The following is a 17,475-nucleotide window of genomic DNA, read 5'->3' as shown; positions in this document are numbered from 1 at the left end:
GCAGTGCATTCATGTCATGCGGTAAAGCATGTGAACACCGCAAAGGCGGTTTTGGTCTCCTAGCCGACTGCACCACGCAAGCAATTATTGATCCAACTTCCTTGAAAAAAGAAAGCACACGTTAGAATTGGGTAACTATTATAATCAGACATTGTGGGTTACAGTCGGTTATTGCATGAAACTGTTCCTGGGGCAAGCTGAAGATAGGCCTTTGTGATGGGAGATGACGTGTTAAATACATTCAGTGTCCCCAGAGCTCTGCCGAAACAGACGCTGTCACTAAAGGGGTCACTAGTGCAGTTGCCATAGGGGCTAGGCATACACCTGCTAACTCGTTAAATTAGAATTATCCAGCGAAGGCCAATTTTGGGAGCTAAATAATGAAAGTTTAGGCCCATAGAAATGCATGGGTAGTGGATAGATCCTTTGGTTGGAATCAAATTAACTGTAGAACTGAATTAACGGACGTCTACTGTATACGATTGTTGTTGCTGCTTTGCCTACCTGTATGCCTTTGTCAAAATATTTTTGCAGTATAGTACTTATGCAAAGCTTGCAATGTGAAAAATTTTGCATGTAATTTAGCCGACAGCATGTCCTTTCGTCCTAGCACTCTTTTGGGCAGTGCACTAGGATGCTCCTGAAGGCAATGTTACCAGTACAGTCAAATCTTTATATAATAAAGGTGAGTATTGGAAATTATCAAATATGACAAATTAAATCTAAAATGTTTCTCGCTGATACCAGTGTGTAATGAATATATGCTTATAATGGGTATCACATGCAACAAAAGTATTTTAATGTCTGGTGTGACTTCATTATAACGAGGTTAGACTGTAAACGATTAACTGGACCCAAGGAGATGCTGTCATAATTCATGACGTCAAGGTGAATTGGTGTGAAAACTTCAATGCACTGTTACCATATCTCTATCGTTGTTGCAGCTCTTACGGATTACCGAGTCTGCCCTTGTGACAAGAGTAGCTGTTCGGTGTTAAAGAAGTGTAATATACAAACACAGTGTAGCATAATGTGCATCTTTGCTTTTCCTTTAACAGCCACTCACAGTAAAAGCGAGCCATTCAAGACAAACCTGCAGGCATGTTCCAGCTCCTAAACAGAGTCTGCAGCACAAGGTGTGCCACAGCGTCCGAGATGAAGTGGAAGTGGAGGGGGTTCTTGCGGTAGAAGAGGATGCTCTTGACCAGGGTGATGACTGAGCGTGAGGCATTGTACCCAGCACATACAATGGCCACCTGGAGCACCTCACACTTGGGCACCTCGGGCAGCTCACTACCACCTCGGGTGGGACAGGGCAGAAGGTTGACGTCGGAGCCGTTGTGTGCCTCCCTCTGCATCAGCTGCATCAGCTGTTGCCGTGATAGGCTGCAAAGAGAATCACAGCTGGCTGAGCACATGATGTGTATAAAAGCTGCACAGCAATGGTTTACTGCCAACAGCAGCCACATATACATGGATGCAACAGCGGCACATCACATTTCTAGCACATTGCGCCCATGTAAATGGCAATGATGAGCTAGGAAGACTTATCAAATTAATGCACCCAGAGATAGTAGATTGAAATGGGTAATTTGGTCTGACATTGCAGTAAACATGTAAAGAGTGGCATATCACATAAAGGGAGAGAGGAAAAGTTAGACAGTTCTTGCCACGAGCTTCTCCTCTACTTACCACAACATTCACTCGTCAGAAATTGGTTCTGGCTTGCTTCAGAGGAAGCAGGATGTGCCACACGTACACACTGTTGCATACTATTACCTTGTTGCATCAAGAAATGCGACACATTGCTGCCAATTTCACGTAAATGCAGTTACTATGAGCCCCCGACTGTTTAGAAACTCCCATGTGATCTTGAGAATCCCCCAGTACTATTAGAATACTTTGAGAGAATTTCAGTGCCATTTGAAGGAGCTTCCTCAGCAATCTGAAGAACGCAGCTGGCATCCATATGCAAGCATTCAGCATCGCAAGGAGGAGGAGGCAGAGCAGGCATAGTGCCATCCACTGGCAATCTGATCATTCCAGGCATGTTTGGTTAGTGAGCCCTGCACTATGCTAACTTTAGTGAACCTCCTATAAGTCCTAATGCATTTCTTTTTCTGTACATTTCCTACATGATCTTGTGAATCTCCACACAGCATGTGCTGCGCAATGCAATGTAAACGCTGGTGGAGTGAAAGAAAAGTATGCTGCAATGCACATACACGAACACTGTAGGCACCATCACAGAGTTTATTAAAAAAGTTACTGGAAGAAACTATGGCACTATAGTGTCTACGGGAGCTGGAAATGTGCAGTTCAGCCAATATAGGAATGATTGACGGTACATGAACTTACCTTAACTACCTTCTTCTGGCTTTCTAATGGCCTTTCGGCTTTAGCAAAACATGGTATTATAAGTGCAACACTGCCCAATAATTATGCATTTGCACAGGAATTATTGCCTTCACATGTTCATAAAAGTCGGATTCTTTGGAAAATGGGAGATAAAAGCGTATGCCACAAGAACATCTGAAGCCACAAACACAAATATTAGACAAATCCATGTACTAACTATCATTCTCATGGTAGCTGAACAATGACAGTGCCAGAATTCCCACTAGTAACTTTTATAGGAAGGTCTATGGGCACCACATCTTGATCAGCCACTTTTAACGCGACAGCGTTAAGGAGCTCGTGTCGCAGAAAAGCCGGTGTCGTCGGCGTCGGCGGCGTTGGCCATGAGCGATAAATCCCAGCAGGCACTTCATGAATAAAAAGCAACTTGCAAGATGGGCTGGGTGGGAATCGAACCAGGGTCTCTGGAGTGTGAGACGGAGACGCTACCACTGAGCCACGAGTTCGATGCTTCAAAGCGGTACAAAAGGGCCTCTAGTGAATGCGGTGTTGCCTTATAAATGAGCTGTTTCTAAGGCTCAGGCGTGCGTCGCTTGTTCAGGTGCACATTTCGTAGCCGCGCTGAACGCTGTATTGCTCGACGCTCACCGTGTCCGATGCGGGGCGCGTAGTCGCTGCGCCGTAGCCCATTGTCTTACACCCCTTGGCGGGTCGACGGGAACGCTGTCGCGTTCCACTCTTGAAGGCGAAGCTTAAGCGTCCTCCAATTTTTATATGGTGCAGGAGTTAAACTGAATGGAAAACTGTCAGTGTTTGTCAGTGGCTAATGGAAGTGTTATCTGTTTGTTTGACCAAAGCAGTAGTGGCTATAATGCTCAGCTTAAAACCAAATAACTGCTGGTTTGATTTGTGGAGGTGAGACAGTACCTCCATATTTATGTCACACTGCACCATGTCTGAACAAAAGCATAATGAATGAGTGACTGTGCCAACAAATCTATATGGTTAGCCCAATTCATAGGTCATAACTGCTGTTAACGTTAAAGAATCTCTCTGCATAAGTTGTGTAAGCTGCTGCTATGAGAAGCCGTACAGTAAGGGATTTATTTACTTTTACACAATGTCAATCCACAAGAATTTTAGCAAGTAACATGAAGAACCAAGGTAAAAAATAACAATGGCACCTCATGTATAATATACAGAAAAAATGGCAGAACAGAAATGCATGGGTGAGTGCCACAACTTGCACACTGTAATACTTGTGAGAACATCTGTACTAACAGAAGCATTAAATAAAGTACCAGACATCCACAAATTAGGATTTTATATTTGTAAAACATCCTCAATTAGTGACAAGAAACCATTTCATTATGAACTATTCTGGTTAATATTTGGCTGCACGTTCTTCTTTTTACATGAATAAGTGGCACACTGGTAAAGTCCCACATCTCAAATCATCTCGCATGCTATAAGAGGTACCAGGATGAAGAATTCAAATTATTCCCAACCATGTGGAACTTTCCAAGCTCGTGAGAACATCTGCAAACCCTATGAAATGCAACTACCACGTCCATCAAATGTAGCAAGCAAGTCTGTTGAGTTTCCTGCAAATTACAGCTGATTGGCTTAGTAAAAATAGCCTACAATCCAGTACAGGGCAAGTGGCTGGCTAGTATGATACAAATAAGGAGCTCAGATATATGAGAAATACAGTATTCACTCAACAGTTTACGATAATGAAAGGATACAACAGAGCAAAATGGAAGAATTAAAAATATATATATTGCAAAGAAAACAAATTAAATTTTAAGCTCTATGTCTCACTTTTCAGACAGGGTTCCTTGAAGGACTCCCAAGAGATCAAACTTTGGAGTCTGCACAAGCAAGGTACAGGACTGATGCTTTGTGACAACAGTTTAGAAATTACTTCACGAGATCTCACTGCAACGTCTGCCACAAAGCAAGGTACAGGTCTGATGCTTTGTGATAACACAGTGTAAAAATTACTTGACATTTGAAATGTCACTGCAAAGTCTGCCACAAGAGTTAAAGGAAACAAGCCTGAATATTTTAACACGAGAGCATTAAGGGCCCCATGTCGCAGAAGATCCAGAGTCTGCATCGTGCGTCTACCATCTCTGAGCGAAAAATCATTTTGAACCACGCATACCCAACCACGCAAGCCCTCTGTGTAGCACAATGATTACTGAACTAATTGAATTTCTGAAAGTAAGATGCGTAAAAAAAAATGGCTGTGGCTTGGCTAAGGTTAAGCCCAGGATGCGAAGCATACTAGCCTTTATTTTAACGCGACAGCGTTAAGGAGCTCGTGTCGCAGAAAAGCTGGTGTCGTCGGCGTCGGCTCAGGTGTGCGGCGCTTGCTCAGGCGCACATTTCGTTGTCGCGCCGAACGCTGCGTTGCTCGACGCTCACCACGTCCGATGCGGGGGGCGACGCCGCGAGCGACGGCGCTAGTTGGAGCCCCGTTTCTTTTCTGTCGTGACGTCACAGTGTCACGTGGTATTCAAGGCGACACCGCCGCGCCTGAGGAGCTGGGTTGAGCTCTCGTAATATGCTTCGCATAAAATTGCAAAGTACGACTTATAGACAGCCTATAGACATGATAGCATCTGATTGTAATTTCAATATACGAAAAAACATAATTTTGTTAGGCGTAAACTCAAACATAACACCCTGTTCCAGCATTTCTACCATTCATAGAGCGGTGCACCGAGCTCAGTTCTTTGCAACAACACCATCCGTCTGGCACTCGCCTTCGTGAATTTGCGGCCCACGCAAGAGGCCGTGTTTCTACCAGAAAGCTCGCCTTCGTGCATAGCGTTTGCCACGAGCGTTTTCCAGTAAACATTATGGTTACATAAGCTGCAGTTGCCGGGAAGCGTGAGAAGCAGTCAGGGATCTTTGAATACTGTTGCATTCCACTGTTAAAGGTGAAGCTTGAGCATCCTCCAATTTTTTTATCTGTTTTTTTGTTAGTGCATTTTAGTTTAGCTTTCACTTCTGTTTCTCTCTTTTTGCTTTGTTGATTATTGACAGGAAAATTACCAGCCTTGACCTTTTTGCTATGCTTGTTCTTTCTCTGCACTGAGTCACCAAATTTCCCACTTGCTTGTATTGTGTTAGAAGCGAAATTTACAAACCTGAGTTGTCTTCGCAACATTTGATTCTGTTGTTCAACCTCTCGGACCCGATCGGCAAGGACTGCCTCTCTTTTTGTGAATCCAAGTAGATTGTCCTCAGGTGCTGTGACAAAAAAAAAAAAAAAAAAAGAAAGGTGCATGTAAACAATTAGAGTCAAATCTTGTCGATAAGGAAGAACTGTGACACTGCCCACAGAAATCATGAAGTGTCACACGACTGAAAGAAAAAAAGGTCAGAATGGAGATGCTCTGCCTAAAATATAGCTAGCTTGAGATATGAAAGTCGGTAGAAAAACTGGACAATAAATCAATACATTCAAATAGAGTTCACAGTCAATTTAGGAGTAGTCCACCAGCAGCTTTTCACATGACATTAAAATAAAAATAAAAACATTCATACATGCAATGCAAGTTTACTTACAGTATTGTTAAAAGCAGGGTTAAGAGTCATCATGTTCATATTACATTGACCAGGTCTAATCATATATAAATTTTATGAAGGTTCACGAAATTTCATAGCCTCTTTTTTGCAGTACAGGGAGAATGAGCAAACGACAACAGATGTCTTATCTTTTATCCATCATACAAACTGCTGTTTTGAAAAAGAGTCTTTAAAGTACATAGCTTGTCCTGTCTGTTTACTTGTTCTTCTTTTCGCCCTATTCCACTATGCTGGCCTTTCTTAGTCATAAATATGCACCAAATAGCCAACCTTTTCACGCTTGTACACTGCAATATGCTTTTTGAAAAACAGTGAGGCTGGTACGAATAAACTTTCTGGGTGTACCTTGGCTCTTCCCATCGAGGTAGAGCAGCAGCAGTGCAGGTATGCCCAGAACAGCCACCACCAGGGACAGCAGGGCTGCCTGGCGGTGCCTGCGCATGACCGCCACCAAGGCCCTGGCTCCGTGGTCAGTTACTTTGCAGCACTGGCCAGCAGACGACCCACCAGCAGCAGCAGCTGGCTGCCATGCCTCCAATCTCCACTGGGAGAACTAACATTACATCCTGGGCAAAAGCACATGGTGGAGGTCATCAAAGGGTGTGAAACAACACGAGGCTCAACATTTCACTTGGAGACCAGGCAGTGCATGCCTTGTGCCTTCATTGCTGTAACCCATTTCTGTTCACTCAGTGAGGACTCCCTATATCACTGTGCATAAAGAAACACGATGGATGACAGGCAAAGACCACAGGACTACATAGGCTGAGTGCTGTCCTTTGTGTGCTTTGAATCTCATTCTCCATTCTACTCTCAATCTCTAGGTGAAGAAGTTATATGTGCCCTCATAGCCTGGAACCCTTGAAGAAAAGTCCACCTTCAACAGTTGGGCAGAAAGGCCCACACATAGTTCCACCGGCAGCAGCAGATCTGGGACCAAGGTACATAAAGTGCCATGCATCCTCATTTTCATGTCCGTGCCATGCATCATACTGAAGTTAGCATACTCCTGAAGTTGTACTAGTAGTTTGCGCAGTCCCCTCTGTTCTTGTCTTAAAAGCAAGATTTGATATCTGTAAATGAGGGAGTGATCCTTGAATATAAAACGTAACATTATAAAGCAGCTAAAACTGGACAATTCTCAGTTGAGGACTAATGGCATTACCAGGATGCATGCTGTGTTGATGCCTCGGTAGCAAAGTAATAAAATTGCGCAAAGATAAAGCATTGCTAAATACAAGAATTTGTATGAACAGAAGGAAAACAGGCACATCTGTACTATGTCGGTAAGATTGTAACAAAAACATTATGAGTACATAATTAAAGAATCAGCCTTGACATCCTCTTCCACTCTACATACAAGCATTTAAAATGCCAGAAGGCCTCATATACAATTCACTGCACATGTTGCTATCACCCAAATAATTGATCTAACTGCCAGGCATTTGAGGCACAGGTCACATGATGCTATAAATTTCTAAATGCACTTGAAAGCATACTACAAGAATTCAACAGCTTGCACAAATTCCATCAAGTTCAACAATTTTTGTGCCACAGATATTATGTGGTGCAAACTTTCACAGCTCAGAACTGAAGGATACTATCTTTTATCATGTGACGAGGACATTTCTTGTGCAACTTACAGACACACTTGCATGAGAAGAACGCTATTATAATTTTTAAATAATGTGCCTAAACAAAAGAATCACACACTGCCAAAACAGATGCATGTTTCCACCTTTCTTTCTCAAGAGGTTCTAGTTGTGTATTGTGCCATGGTATGTCCATGCATCTGACATTTTCAACTGAGTGAAAATTAGCACATTCAGAACCAGACAGTTCTCAAACCGTAACTTTTGGTGCTTTTCACTTCTCAGTTCACATTAGTATATATCTGCAGAACGGTTGTAAGCTGGATTGGACAAGTTGGATTACATTCATGTTTAGGATTATAAAAAGAAGAAGGAAGGCGCACACAGTAAATGTTCAAAATGACACACGTCATCTATGAATTTTTCTGTGTGCCGTATTTTGCACTATGTCGAAACACAACGAATAGCACTTTTGTAAACAGCTCTTGTGCAATTCACTAGCATTACTTGCAGCTGCCTAGATGACAGAAATGCATTTCTTTTGTGGCAGGGGAAGTGCAGAGTTGCCATAGCAAACTACACGTACATCACTTGCTCTGGCTGTGTGGTCGGACCCACACAAACAAGAATCAAGACTCCGCCAGGCTACAAAAAGCATTACGCAGCACGGACCTGGCGGAGCAGCTCTGGGTTATCCAGCGAGCCCACAATGTGGCCAGGAAGTTAAAACTCCCGGTGCCAACGTGGGAGTAGCCCACTCTATGGGACCTTGCACCCCATAGCTCGCAGGACCTTTCAGTGAAGTTATTCCATTCGTCCATCCATCCATCCATCTATCCATCCATCACAATCTTCAGACATCAGTAGTATAACATATATATTGAAACTGTAGACAGTTTTAACATGCATTCTGTGATTCTGCAAGGCTAGGAGGCTGGCAGAAAAATAAAATAATTTGCATAAAAAGTACATAGGCTGACTATCACTGAAAAATTGCCACAACCATATGTAAAAGGTACACCATTACAAATAAGTGGTGCTTCTTTGCACATACTTAATCTACATAGAAGCACAAAGTCTAACAGAACCAATCCATGCAAATATATATTAAATGTACCTGGCAGCCATGAAAGGGGCAAGTGTTTACAAAGTTTCCATGTAGCTTAATTATCCATTTCGGATATCGCTGCTGGGCCAATGGAAACTTCATCAGTGTATTAAACTCTACAGCAGAGATTAACATACACACACAAAAAAAATAGAAAAGAAGCAAAAAAAGAAAAGAGAGAGGACAGATACATGGAGGCTTGAACGATGGCACGAAGCCTATAAAAATTGCAGAAAGGATGAAATGTTATTGAATCCGTAACATGACAATAAATTTAACGAAATTTGAGCATAAAAGAATAATTACATAGCACAGACATGAAAAAAATGTAATAATCCCAAAGCTAGTTGCATCACCAAATATATAATTCAGTCTTCACATAAACTAAACAAAAGTGTTACACTGATTATGCATATAAGTTATCAATTAAATGTGGCAAAAAGAAGTCATTAATTCTGTGTTACTTTATCAATTTCAATGTTGTGCACATGAAGTATGCTTAGTGATGCAGGCAGAGAATGACTAATCATTTGGCCACCAAGTGTTGCAGGAGAAAATGAGATCTTTCATAGTTAAAATGATTTAGAAGGACCTATAGATATTGTGTAGTCTGAGCAAGTCACATTAACATGACTTGGGGGTTCTGTTTGCCTTGCTCTTATGAAATTGAATGAGTAAAGGTCATGAAGCAAAATGAGATGTAGCATATCAAAATTTCAGATGTGCGTGCATTGTTTTTGATGCAAGCTACATGATGTTCACTTTCTTTTGCAGCACATATACTCAAATGAGATATTGGTTCGCATAGTTTCGTCCCATATGAGAACGTGGCAATTAACATGAGATAAGATATTGTATAATATAGATTTTCTTTAATTGTAAAATTTTTTATAATTTGCCCATGGCATGTAGCACAATTCTGATCATTGAGCTCGATTACTATATGTACAAAAATCAAACTGAATAAAATAATTATCACACTTTTGGCAATCAACCTTTAAACTGATAACTTTAGGCATACTGCAATTTATGTACTGCAGTTTGCATGCACTTGGAACCAAATCTGAGGGTGGTACCTGTTTCGAGATATGCATTTCCAAAGTTTGCAATGAAATGCAGTAATTCTTGAACATCAATTTATAAAAAGCATTTTGTTAAAGAAGTGGAATGACAATGCATTTTTACAGTAAGTTTGACAGTGCTTATCTCAAAACTGGTGCTTAGTTTCACAATTCATTGTGGATGTTTGTGAAACCAATGGATTGAATTCATATACTGCAATGTATACACTAAAGTAATTAGTTAAAAACTTGATTAGTGAAATTGTTCCTTATTCAGTCACGTTTTTATTTCCAGTGTAAGTCGGTTAAGCCAGCTTATATCTCTCAGTTGCTTTCAAAAATTCTCTTAACGTTAAAAAAGACCATCTGAATATGTGTTGTTCAACAGCTATTGATAAGAAATTCATCAGCCCTTCCACTCTGTGAAGAAGGACAAGCAGCGAGGTTGTGGTGTGTTTTACCTCAGTTGACGCATCTATGTATAATAGGTGTTATTATTATTATTATTATTATTATTATTATTATTGAAGGACGCAGACAATGAATACATCTTTTGATTGTGGAGTGATTTACTCTTATTCTTTTATGAAGTAGTGACATGTGCAAGTACTATTGCATGGCAGACGGGAATTTCGTAATATTTACACCTTTACTGTGACCTACATAATTGTGAAAAGTAGAAAAAATTCAGTGTAATGTTAGAGTCGTCTTACCGGCTAATTGCCATACAACTTGTTTTGGGATGGTTTCAATAAAACAAGAGTTACAGCCATTTTCTGTAACCATACTCCCTCCGTAGACGGCCATGTACTGACAGCAGACAGGAATTCCGTAACGTTTACAACTTCATTGTGAACTTATAATGACAAGTAAATTAAACTCGGTGTAATGATAAAGTCGTCTTAGTGGCCAATTTCAATATGATTTTTTTCCAAGATACCTACATTAGATTGAGAGCTACAGAGCATTCGCAAGAAATTGGAGAAGGGAATATTTTCATGTCTACGCGACACATGGACGGACGAACATCGACCACCGCCGGAGGGCAGCTATATACCGCATCACTATATAGAAGAGTTTAAGTTTAGTGAATATTCCAACAGATCTTCATATCTGCACAGTTCACTTGAGCATTTAAGGCACATGTTTATGAAAATGGATACCAAGTGTTTTAAGGAGGACTGTTACAACATTTTTGTCTCGCTTATTTTGCTCTGTTAGATGGCTGCTGATTCAGTAAACATGATGTGACCCTTCAATTTCTCGAACGTGCAACAACTCATGAATTATAAGTTATAACACCTTTTAATGTAATAAATACATAAAGTGAATTTATATTTATTGGTGTAGAGTTTGTGTACAAGGGCAACCTCAGTACGTCACAAAAGTTGGGGGATGGGGGCTCACATGGTATCATTGATGCATGGATTGGTGTAATAGTTGAAGCTTCCTTGTGATTGTCTTGTTGGAAGCTTTGGACAATAGAATATTAAGGGAGGGAAGGACAAAGGGCATTGCACATTTTAACAGAAGTGACAGCAGGTAACCAAATTATTATCCTGTCTGGAATGCAGAGAAGTGCAGAGTGAAAGAGGAAAGAATGGTTCATGCGTGTGCATCCAGCTTTTGGCGAGACAATGTCAATGTGTGTTTAGCGACTACCGGACCAGGCTAAATGGTGCGTGCATTGTCAGCAGTTTGTGAGCACTACCTGTGATTTTCGCGACATGCACAATGACTTCTAAACAAATATTATGCCAAGAAGCCGTGCTATGTTTGGCGCACTTTTGAAATGTGAATACTTCTGAGAAATGCTACAGTTGTATGCAAATATTCAATGTAAGTTGCTGTCAATCCAAACAAAGCCTATGCTTCTAGTCAATGACCCCTTTGTACGTCTATTATTCTAACACGTGCTTCAATTTTTATTTCCAAGTAGCGAAGTTCATTGCTGTTATCCACTCGTCTCTTGACTCTGCGCTAACAAAATAAATAAATAGAGATAGTGGAATAAACGCCAGAAGCAATTACAGGAGCCTCGTTTCGTACCATCTGTTACTACATCGGCGCGCACGTGCCGCGTCAAACATTAAAACGTACAGTGAGCGGAGCCAACCACAAACATCATCACTCGCAAGTGCAGCACGCAGCCTATGCAGCCACGAAAAGTAAAATATCGGCTGTTCGTCATTCAGGCGTGCGATATGGCGCAAAGAAACGTTCGTTGGAGCGCATCGAACGGAGGCGCGGAGGCAACTTCGATGTCATTTGCAGTTATGCAACATTTTCACTTTACATCAACGCGTTATCTTATCTGTCGAGATAAGTGATGCACGACATGCGAAAACAGACGCGGGTGCGATATGAGCCGTAGCCCACCCGCGCGCGCCCACGCACACTGAATGGAGATCAAGTGCACCGCTTACGACGCTTGCGCCCGCACGGAAACATTTGCGGACTGGGCAGGCCGTAAAAGAAATAAACGCGTGTTTGGGACGTCGCTTGAGCACCGCGGCGAAGCACAATGTTTTGCATCATGTGTTTTTCAAAATATTAAGCCTAAGCAAGTTGAAGGGAACGCGCGCGAGCGCGGGGAGCTGTGAGTAGTACCTGCAGCTTTGGGCGAGCCGGAGGCTGCGTTGGCCGGGTTTCACGAAGGGCCAGTCATGTTGGCACTTCCATCATCACCGGCACTCGACATGCTGACACTACGCGCTTATTTCCGAAGCAGTGAAACAACGACGATAACGGCACTTCCGAAATTGTCCCGAACCAGCAGGCGGACCGAAACTCGGGCTGTTCGGGCACAGCAAAATGCAAAGTGAGAGCAGAACGGAAGTAGTTCTATCCCACTGTGTGGGCGGAGGGGTTGGTGGCCCGTACGACGAGCTCGGCGGCACGGCCAAGACGGCCTGCCGGGGACGGCGCGACTTTCAAACAGGAATGCGCGCGCGATCTGCTTTAATTTTTATTTTGTGTCCATCTGAATGCAATATTCGATCTGAAGTAGTAATTAGCGTTTTGGAATTTTAATGCTTTCAGATCTGTGCGCAACAAATTAGATATAATTCTTTACTTTTAACAAATTGCAATTGATTGATTGTTTCTTTTTTACTCGGTTACGCTCACTCTAAATAAATTGTTTTCTTTTTCAAGAACGAATTACATGTAACCAGTAACTTTAGTGACGAGACAAGCTGTATTAGGCGACGTTACTTTGAGAAGATTAATTTCGTGGACACTTAAAACGGCCCCGATCGTGCCTCGCGGATGCGCATGTTCAGACCGGCATAGAGTTCGCCGCCAGCGTTTCCCGGTAAACGTTACGGTTATATAAGCTGCAATTGCCGGGAAGCGTGAGAAGCAATCAGGGACCTTTGAATGTTATCGCGTTCCACTCTTAAAGGCGAAACTTAAGCGTCCTCCAATTTTTTTTCCATCACTCGTGACTCGTAACAGCGCGTCGCAGATGTGCGCCCCAAAGAACAGTTTATATAAAACTCAACGTCTGCACCGCAAGCAACAGAATAGCCCATAGAACATAATACTTCTTACAGGCGTCCAGAAGCGGCTGAGGACAACTAATGAATTCTTGTTCTATCAAGACGTTGAATAAACGTATTTTTCTGAAAGTCTATTTACAGGCGTCTGAAGGTCGTTTTGAATTTGAAATTAACGAGGAAAAAATTGGGAAAACACAAGGGAAGAGCTGTGTTGTATAACATACACAGATGCCTTGCGCATAAGATTCTGATTTCTTTCTCAATGCCGTGATACTCGCGTATGAGTCGTGAACATATCATGTATGAAGCACACCGCTCTGTAGTTGCTGGACCTCGGAGAAGGCGATTACAGTAGGGCCAAGGGAAAGGTGAAAAAAATTGACCCTAGATTATTTCCTAGAATCATCATTCGATGTGACCATGGACATCAGACTCTGGAGTTTTGCAAGACGCGTAGCGCCACCTGCCGGTGCGAAGAGGCAGTAATTGAGTAGTGCGAAGCCCGACTCCCTTGCTAAGTTGCCTGTGCAGCTAGCGACTGCGAAACAACGATTTAACTAGATTTTGGTCCATATTGCGAGTGTTTTGCGCATTTAACACCCAGACAGAGAGCATAGAGCTATGAATTTCTACGCTAGTCGGACGCGCCGCCGAACTGCCATAAAGCGCTCGCTCGCTCACTCTTCAGACTGATGACGGAAACGACGGCAACCGCGATAGCTCCGCGCGCTACGAAGAAACGCCGCAATCGACGCTGCTGTTGTGCTGTAAATTGCCATGAACGTGAAGGACGAAATAACAAAGTTAAGTTTTACCTATTTCCATCGCTATGGTAGGAAGGGGAAAGGCGAGAGCGCTGGATACGGGCCGTTCAACCTGTTGGGTAATCGGATTACTTGCATTCCCCACAACAAAGCGGCTAGCAGTGGCGTAGCTAGGTCGTCTGGCACCCGGAGCCGATAGCTCTTCTGTCAACCCCCCCGGGTGTAGTCGAGGAAGGCGAGGATATCGACAATTTTTCGGTGTCTTTAGACGTATGACACCCCCCCTACTGGCCCCGTGCACCCGGGGCCCACGCCCGCCCCCCCCCCCCCCCCCCTTTGCTACGCCACTGGCGGCTCGCATGAGAAAGTGCGACAATATTGTTCTTCTGTAGTTGTGTTGCGTAGCCCTGACGAAGGACCGTGGTAACCAAGCGAAAACTCAAGGATATGCAGCCGCCACTTCGTTGGTAACAGAAAAAACAACGTTGCGAACCATCCTGCTTATGTGCCATCGATATCTCCACCTTTTAACAGACGTCCGCCTCCGCTTGACTCAACAAGTGGAACGGAGAGATTTGGCAGGTCAGCTTAACCAAACATTTTGGTTCGTTTATGAATTCAAAATCCTCTTCTAGAGCATCGTTGTATCGCGAGCTCATTTCTACTTTCGGTATTTTGTATGTCCTGCGCCGATACAACAAGCACGCTTCGCAATGTGCTGAGCCTGCTCGACTGCGTTTTTCAAATGTGAGCAATAAAGTTACTGCAGGAGCACTGGATGAGTAATTGCGAAGTAACGCACTTGTGTAAAGAAAAAAAATGTCGCGTTTATTTACATTTATTTGAGCGCGCTTGTTGCTCGAAGCGTCTGCGAAAAGTTCAAATTAAGGACTGAGTGATGCTGTAGCTCCTGCGAGAAAGAAAGACGCAGCGCGTAGGCACATGTAGGAAGCTTACTTTCGTTATGATCGCATGCTGTTTAAATTGCTGCCTTGGAAAACGTTTTCTATTTGCTGCCCTCGAAAAGGCCATGTAAGGATTTACTCTCTGTAAATAATTTCGAGACAGAACATTACGATAAAATACATAAAGATATAGGAGATACTTCAGTCTTGTGTTCAGGACATATTCAATATGAACCAATTTGAAATGCTTAGATTTTTATGCTGATATTTCTGTAGACAAACCTGATGCTCTCTGTACTTGCGAGTTGCAGCACGCCGAAATAACACCCGAGACTTTATTTTATATTGTACACGTACTTCGCACTGCTGAGCTTCCTTTATGAAGTGGATATGCGGAAGAAGCTTTCCAGGTCCTTGATTTTTAGGAAACCGTGCCTCAACACAAACGAAAGAGAACGGTCCATTGTGACCTATGCACCTTCGCTTGCGGACAGCTCTCGTTGCACTACCATGCACTACTCAGTTCGCGCCAAGGCTGCGATGGGGGCGCCGGTGACGGGTTTTTCCACAGCGCCGCCTGGGCAGAGTCTGAGGAGCCAGAGTAGGGCCGGTTAAAGACGTTGGCCAACGTGTGGTGGAGCGTTAATATGAGGAAACAAATTATACAAACGCAGCCTCTTGCATGTCTTCTTTCGAGATACGCTATAAACAGAGAACTCTCAATGACAATGCCGATGGCCTGAGTCGAAGCCCCGAGATCGAGAACCAGCCTCAAACGTTTCATAAAACACGTGTTTTCTTCCTGACGGAGGGATTGAAAGGGTCTATGCAGTTGGTTTGAGTCATGTCTTGTGAAGCGTATAACAAATTCATGTGTGTATTTAGCGCTGCGGTAAGTTCTGTAAATCTGTCATTTTTTGAGTAGGAAATAAGGCTGGCGGAGCTCAGCGAGAATTTTTCTCGCGCTCGTTGACTGAGCGGCTGAGTCTCTGTGTAATTCTGCAGACGCGTGCTATGAACGGGAAACTGTTTCGGACCCTTCTGAGGCATGTAGGCCAGGACCGAGACGTTGAGCGGCGTGGGAAAACGCCCACAGTGTTTCCTGCTCAAGAGAGTTGTGAGACAACCAACGACGACTATCAAGCACCGACCTGCGTCATCCCTCTGGCCAACGGATGTCGTCCCCTGCATCGAGAACTTCGGCGGCGGCGGCGTAGTGTGTCACGGTTCACTTTGTGTGGCAATGAATGGAACGGATGCCAAATGCCTGAGACACGACGTGCCTGATCGTCACTCTCGTCAATATGGAAAGACTTGTCCGTCGGGTGTGTGCGACGGGATTATGCACCAGTGGCAATCCTAATCTCCTTTGTCAAAAAGCGACTTGTTCTCCGCGTTCCTCTGTGTGGGTAGCCCCGGCATATCCTGACAAGGCCCTCTATCAGGGAGCAAGAGAGAATGAGGTTGCGCGGATGGTGGAGGGTATAAGAAGGCCAGCGAGCCGCCACTTGGAGACACATCTTATCTGCCCTTGCGTTTAGGTGCACGCACGCTGAACGTGTCTGTATTTTATGTCTTGAGCGTACCGCTCACCCGTGACGATGTATTAGGGCACATTCACACCGGCGACTTGAGGAGGTCGCGCGACCAAGTTGGTCGCTTTGCGAAGAGTCGCAATAGTCGCAAACGGTCGCCTTTCTCGAAAAGTGACCATTTTGGGCGAGTCGCTCTCTGCGCGATTTTTCAGTCGCGCGACCGTGGTTGCAAAACTGATAAACCAATCAGCGGCGCACCGGAAGTGATCTTTCGTGTGTCTACATCCGGCCTCCTCCGGCGTCGCATTCAAATTCCGCGTAGATTTCGAGTTCTCGCTGAGAACGATAATCTCCGGGATTGCGACTTGCGGGTCGCGCTCAGCCGGGCTTGCCGGTGTGAACATCAGTCGCCTTCTGTCGCTTTTTGATTGCGAGTCGCAAACGGTCGCGCGACCTCCTCAAGTCACCGGTGTGAATGTGCCCTTAAGCTTCTGTTATTTGTTTCTACATCACCTCGTCTTCCCTGCCGAACTTTCTCTCCGAGAGCAACAAGCAAACGCTTTTGAAGGTCGCAAAAAAAGAAAATCGCAGTGTTAAATTACTTCCGAGCGCGCGCGCGCGGACCCCCCCCCCCCCCCATATATATATATATATATATATATATATGAAGAAGAAGAGTACGACGTACGTTCAATAGCACAGTATATTTGACTGACGTTTTGGCTGGTCCGCCAGCCGAAACGCCAGTCAAATATACTGTGCTTATTGAACGTACGTTATACTCTTCTTCATTTTACTGCCGGGGCCAGCGGGATTTCCTCAGCCATATATATATAATTGAGCTACCATGGCGCCGTTTCATTTCCATTAAATTATCGTTTCTTTATTTCATTTATTAAGCACAAGTAGTTTTCCCCTATGTTGTCTTTGCGGTGTGAAGGCCAGTTTTCTCATCGATTTGGGGCCCGCGCGATTAACTCGAGCTGCGTTCACTTGTCACCATCTATTGCAACAATCAAGCTCATCTCAGTTGCTTCGTTAGCTCA

The 17,475-nt window shown here is 43.7% G+C and overlaps 1 protein-coding gene across 1 annotated transcript in view; it reads right to left on the bottom strand.

Annotated features, from left to right (window-relative positions):
• LOC135896970 (xylosyl- and glucuronyltransferase LARGE2s-like) overlaps positions 1-12,631 on the bottom strand; it is a 50,518-nt gene extending 37,887 nt beyond the window's left edge. The window contains exons 1-4 of the mRNA XM_065425530.2: positions 12,333-12,631; positions 6,307-6,527; positions 5,520-5,622; positions 1,094-1,386 (exon numbers count right to left, since the gene is read on the bottom strand). Of these exons, the coding sequence (XP_065281602.2) occupies positions 1,094-1,386; positions 5,520-5,622; positions 6,307-6,403 (493 nt within the window). The 5' untranslated portion in view covers positions 6,404-6,527; positions 12,333-12,631. The remainder of the gene's footprint in view (positions 1-1,093; positions 1,387-5,519; positions 5,623-6,306; positions 6,528-12,332) is intronic.
• Between the last annotated feature and the right edge of the window lie 4,844 nt (positions 12,632-17,475).

This window comes from Dermacentor albipictus, chromosome 3 (genome assembly GCF_038994185.2).
Source record: "Dermacentor albipictus isolate Rhodes 1998 colony chromosome 3, USDA_Dalb.pri_finalv2, whole genome shotgun sequence".
Lineage (NCBI taxonomy): Eukaryota > Metazoa > Arthropoda > Arachnida > Ixodida > Ixodidae > Dermacentor > Dermacentor albipictus.
The sequence above is the reverse complement of the archived record's forward strand: the minus strand, read 5'-3'. Positions and strand labels throughout refer to the sequence as shown.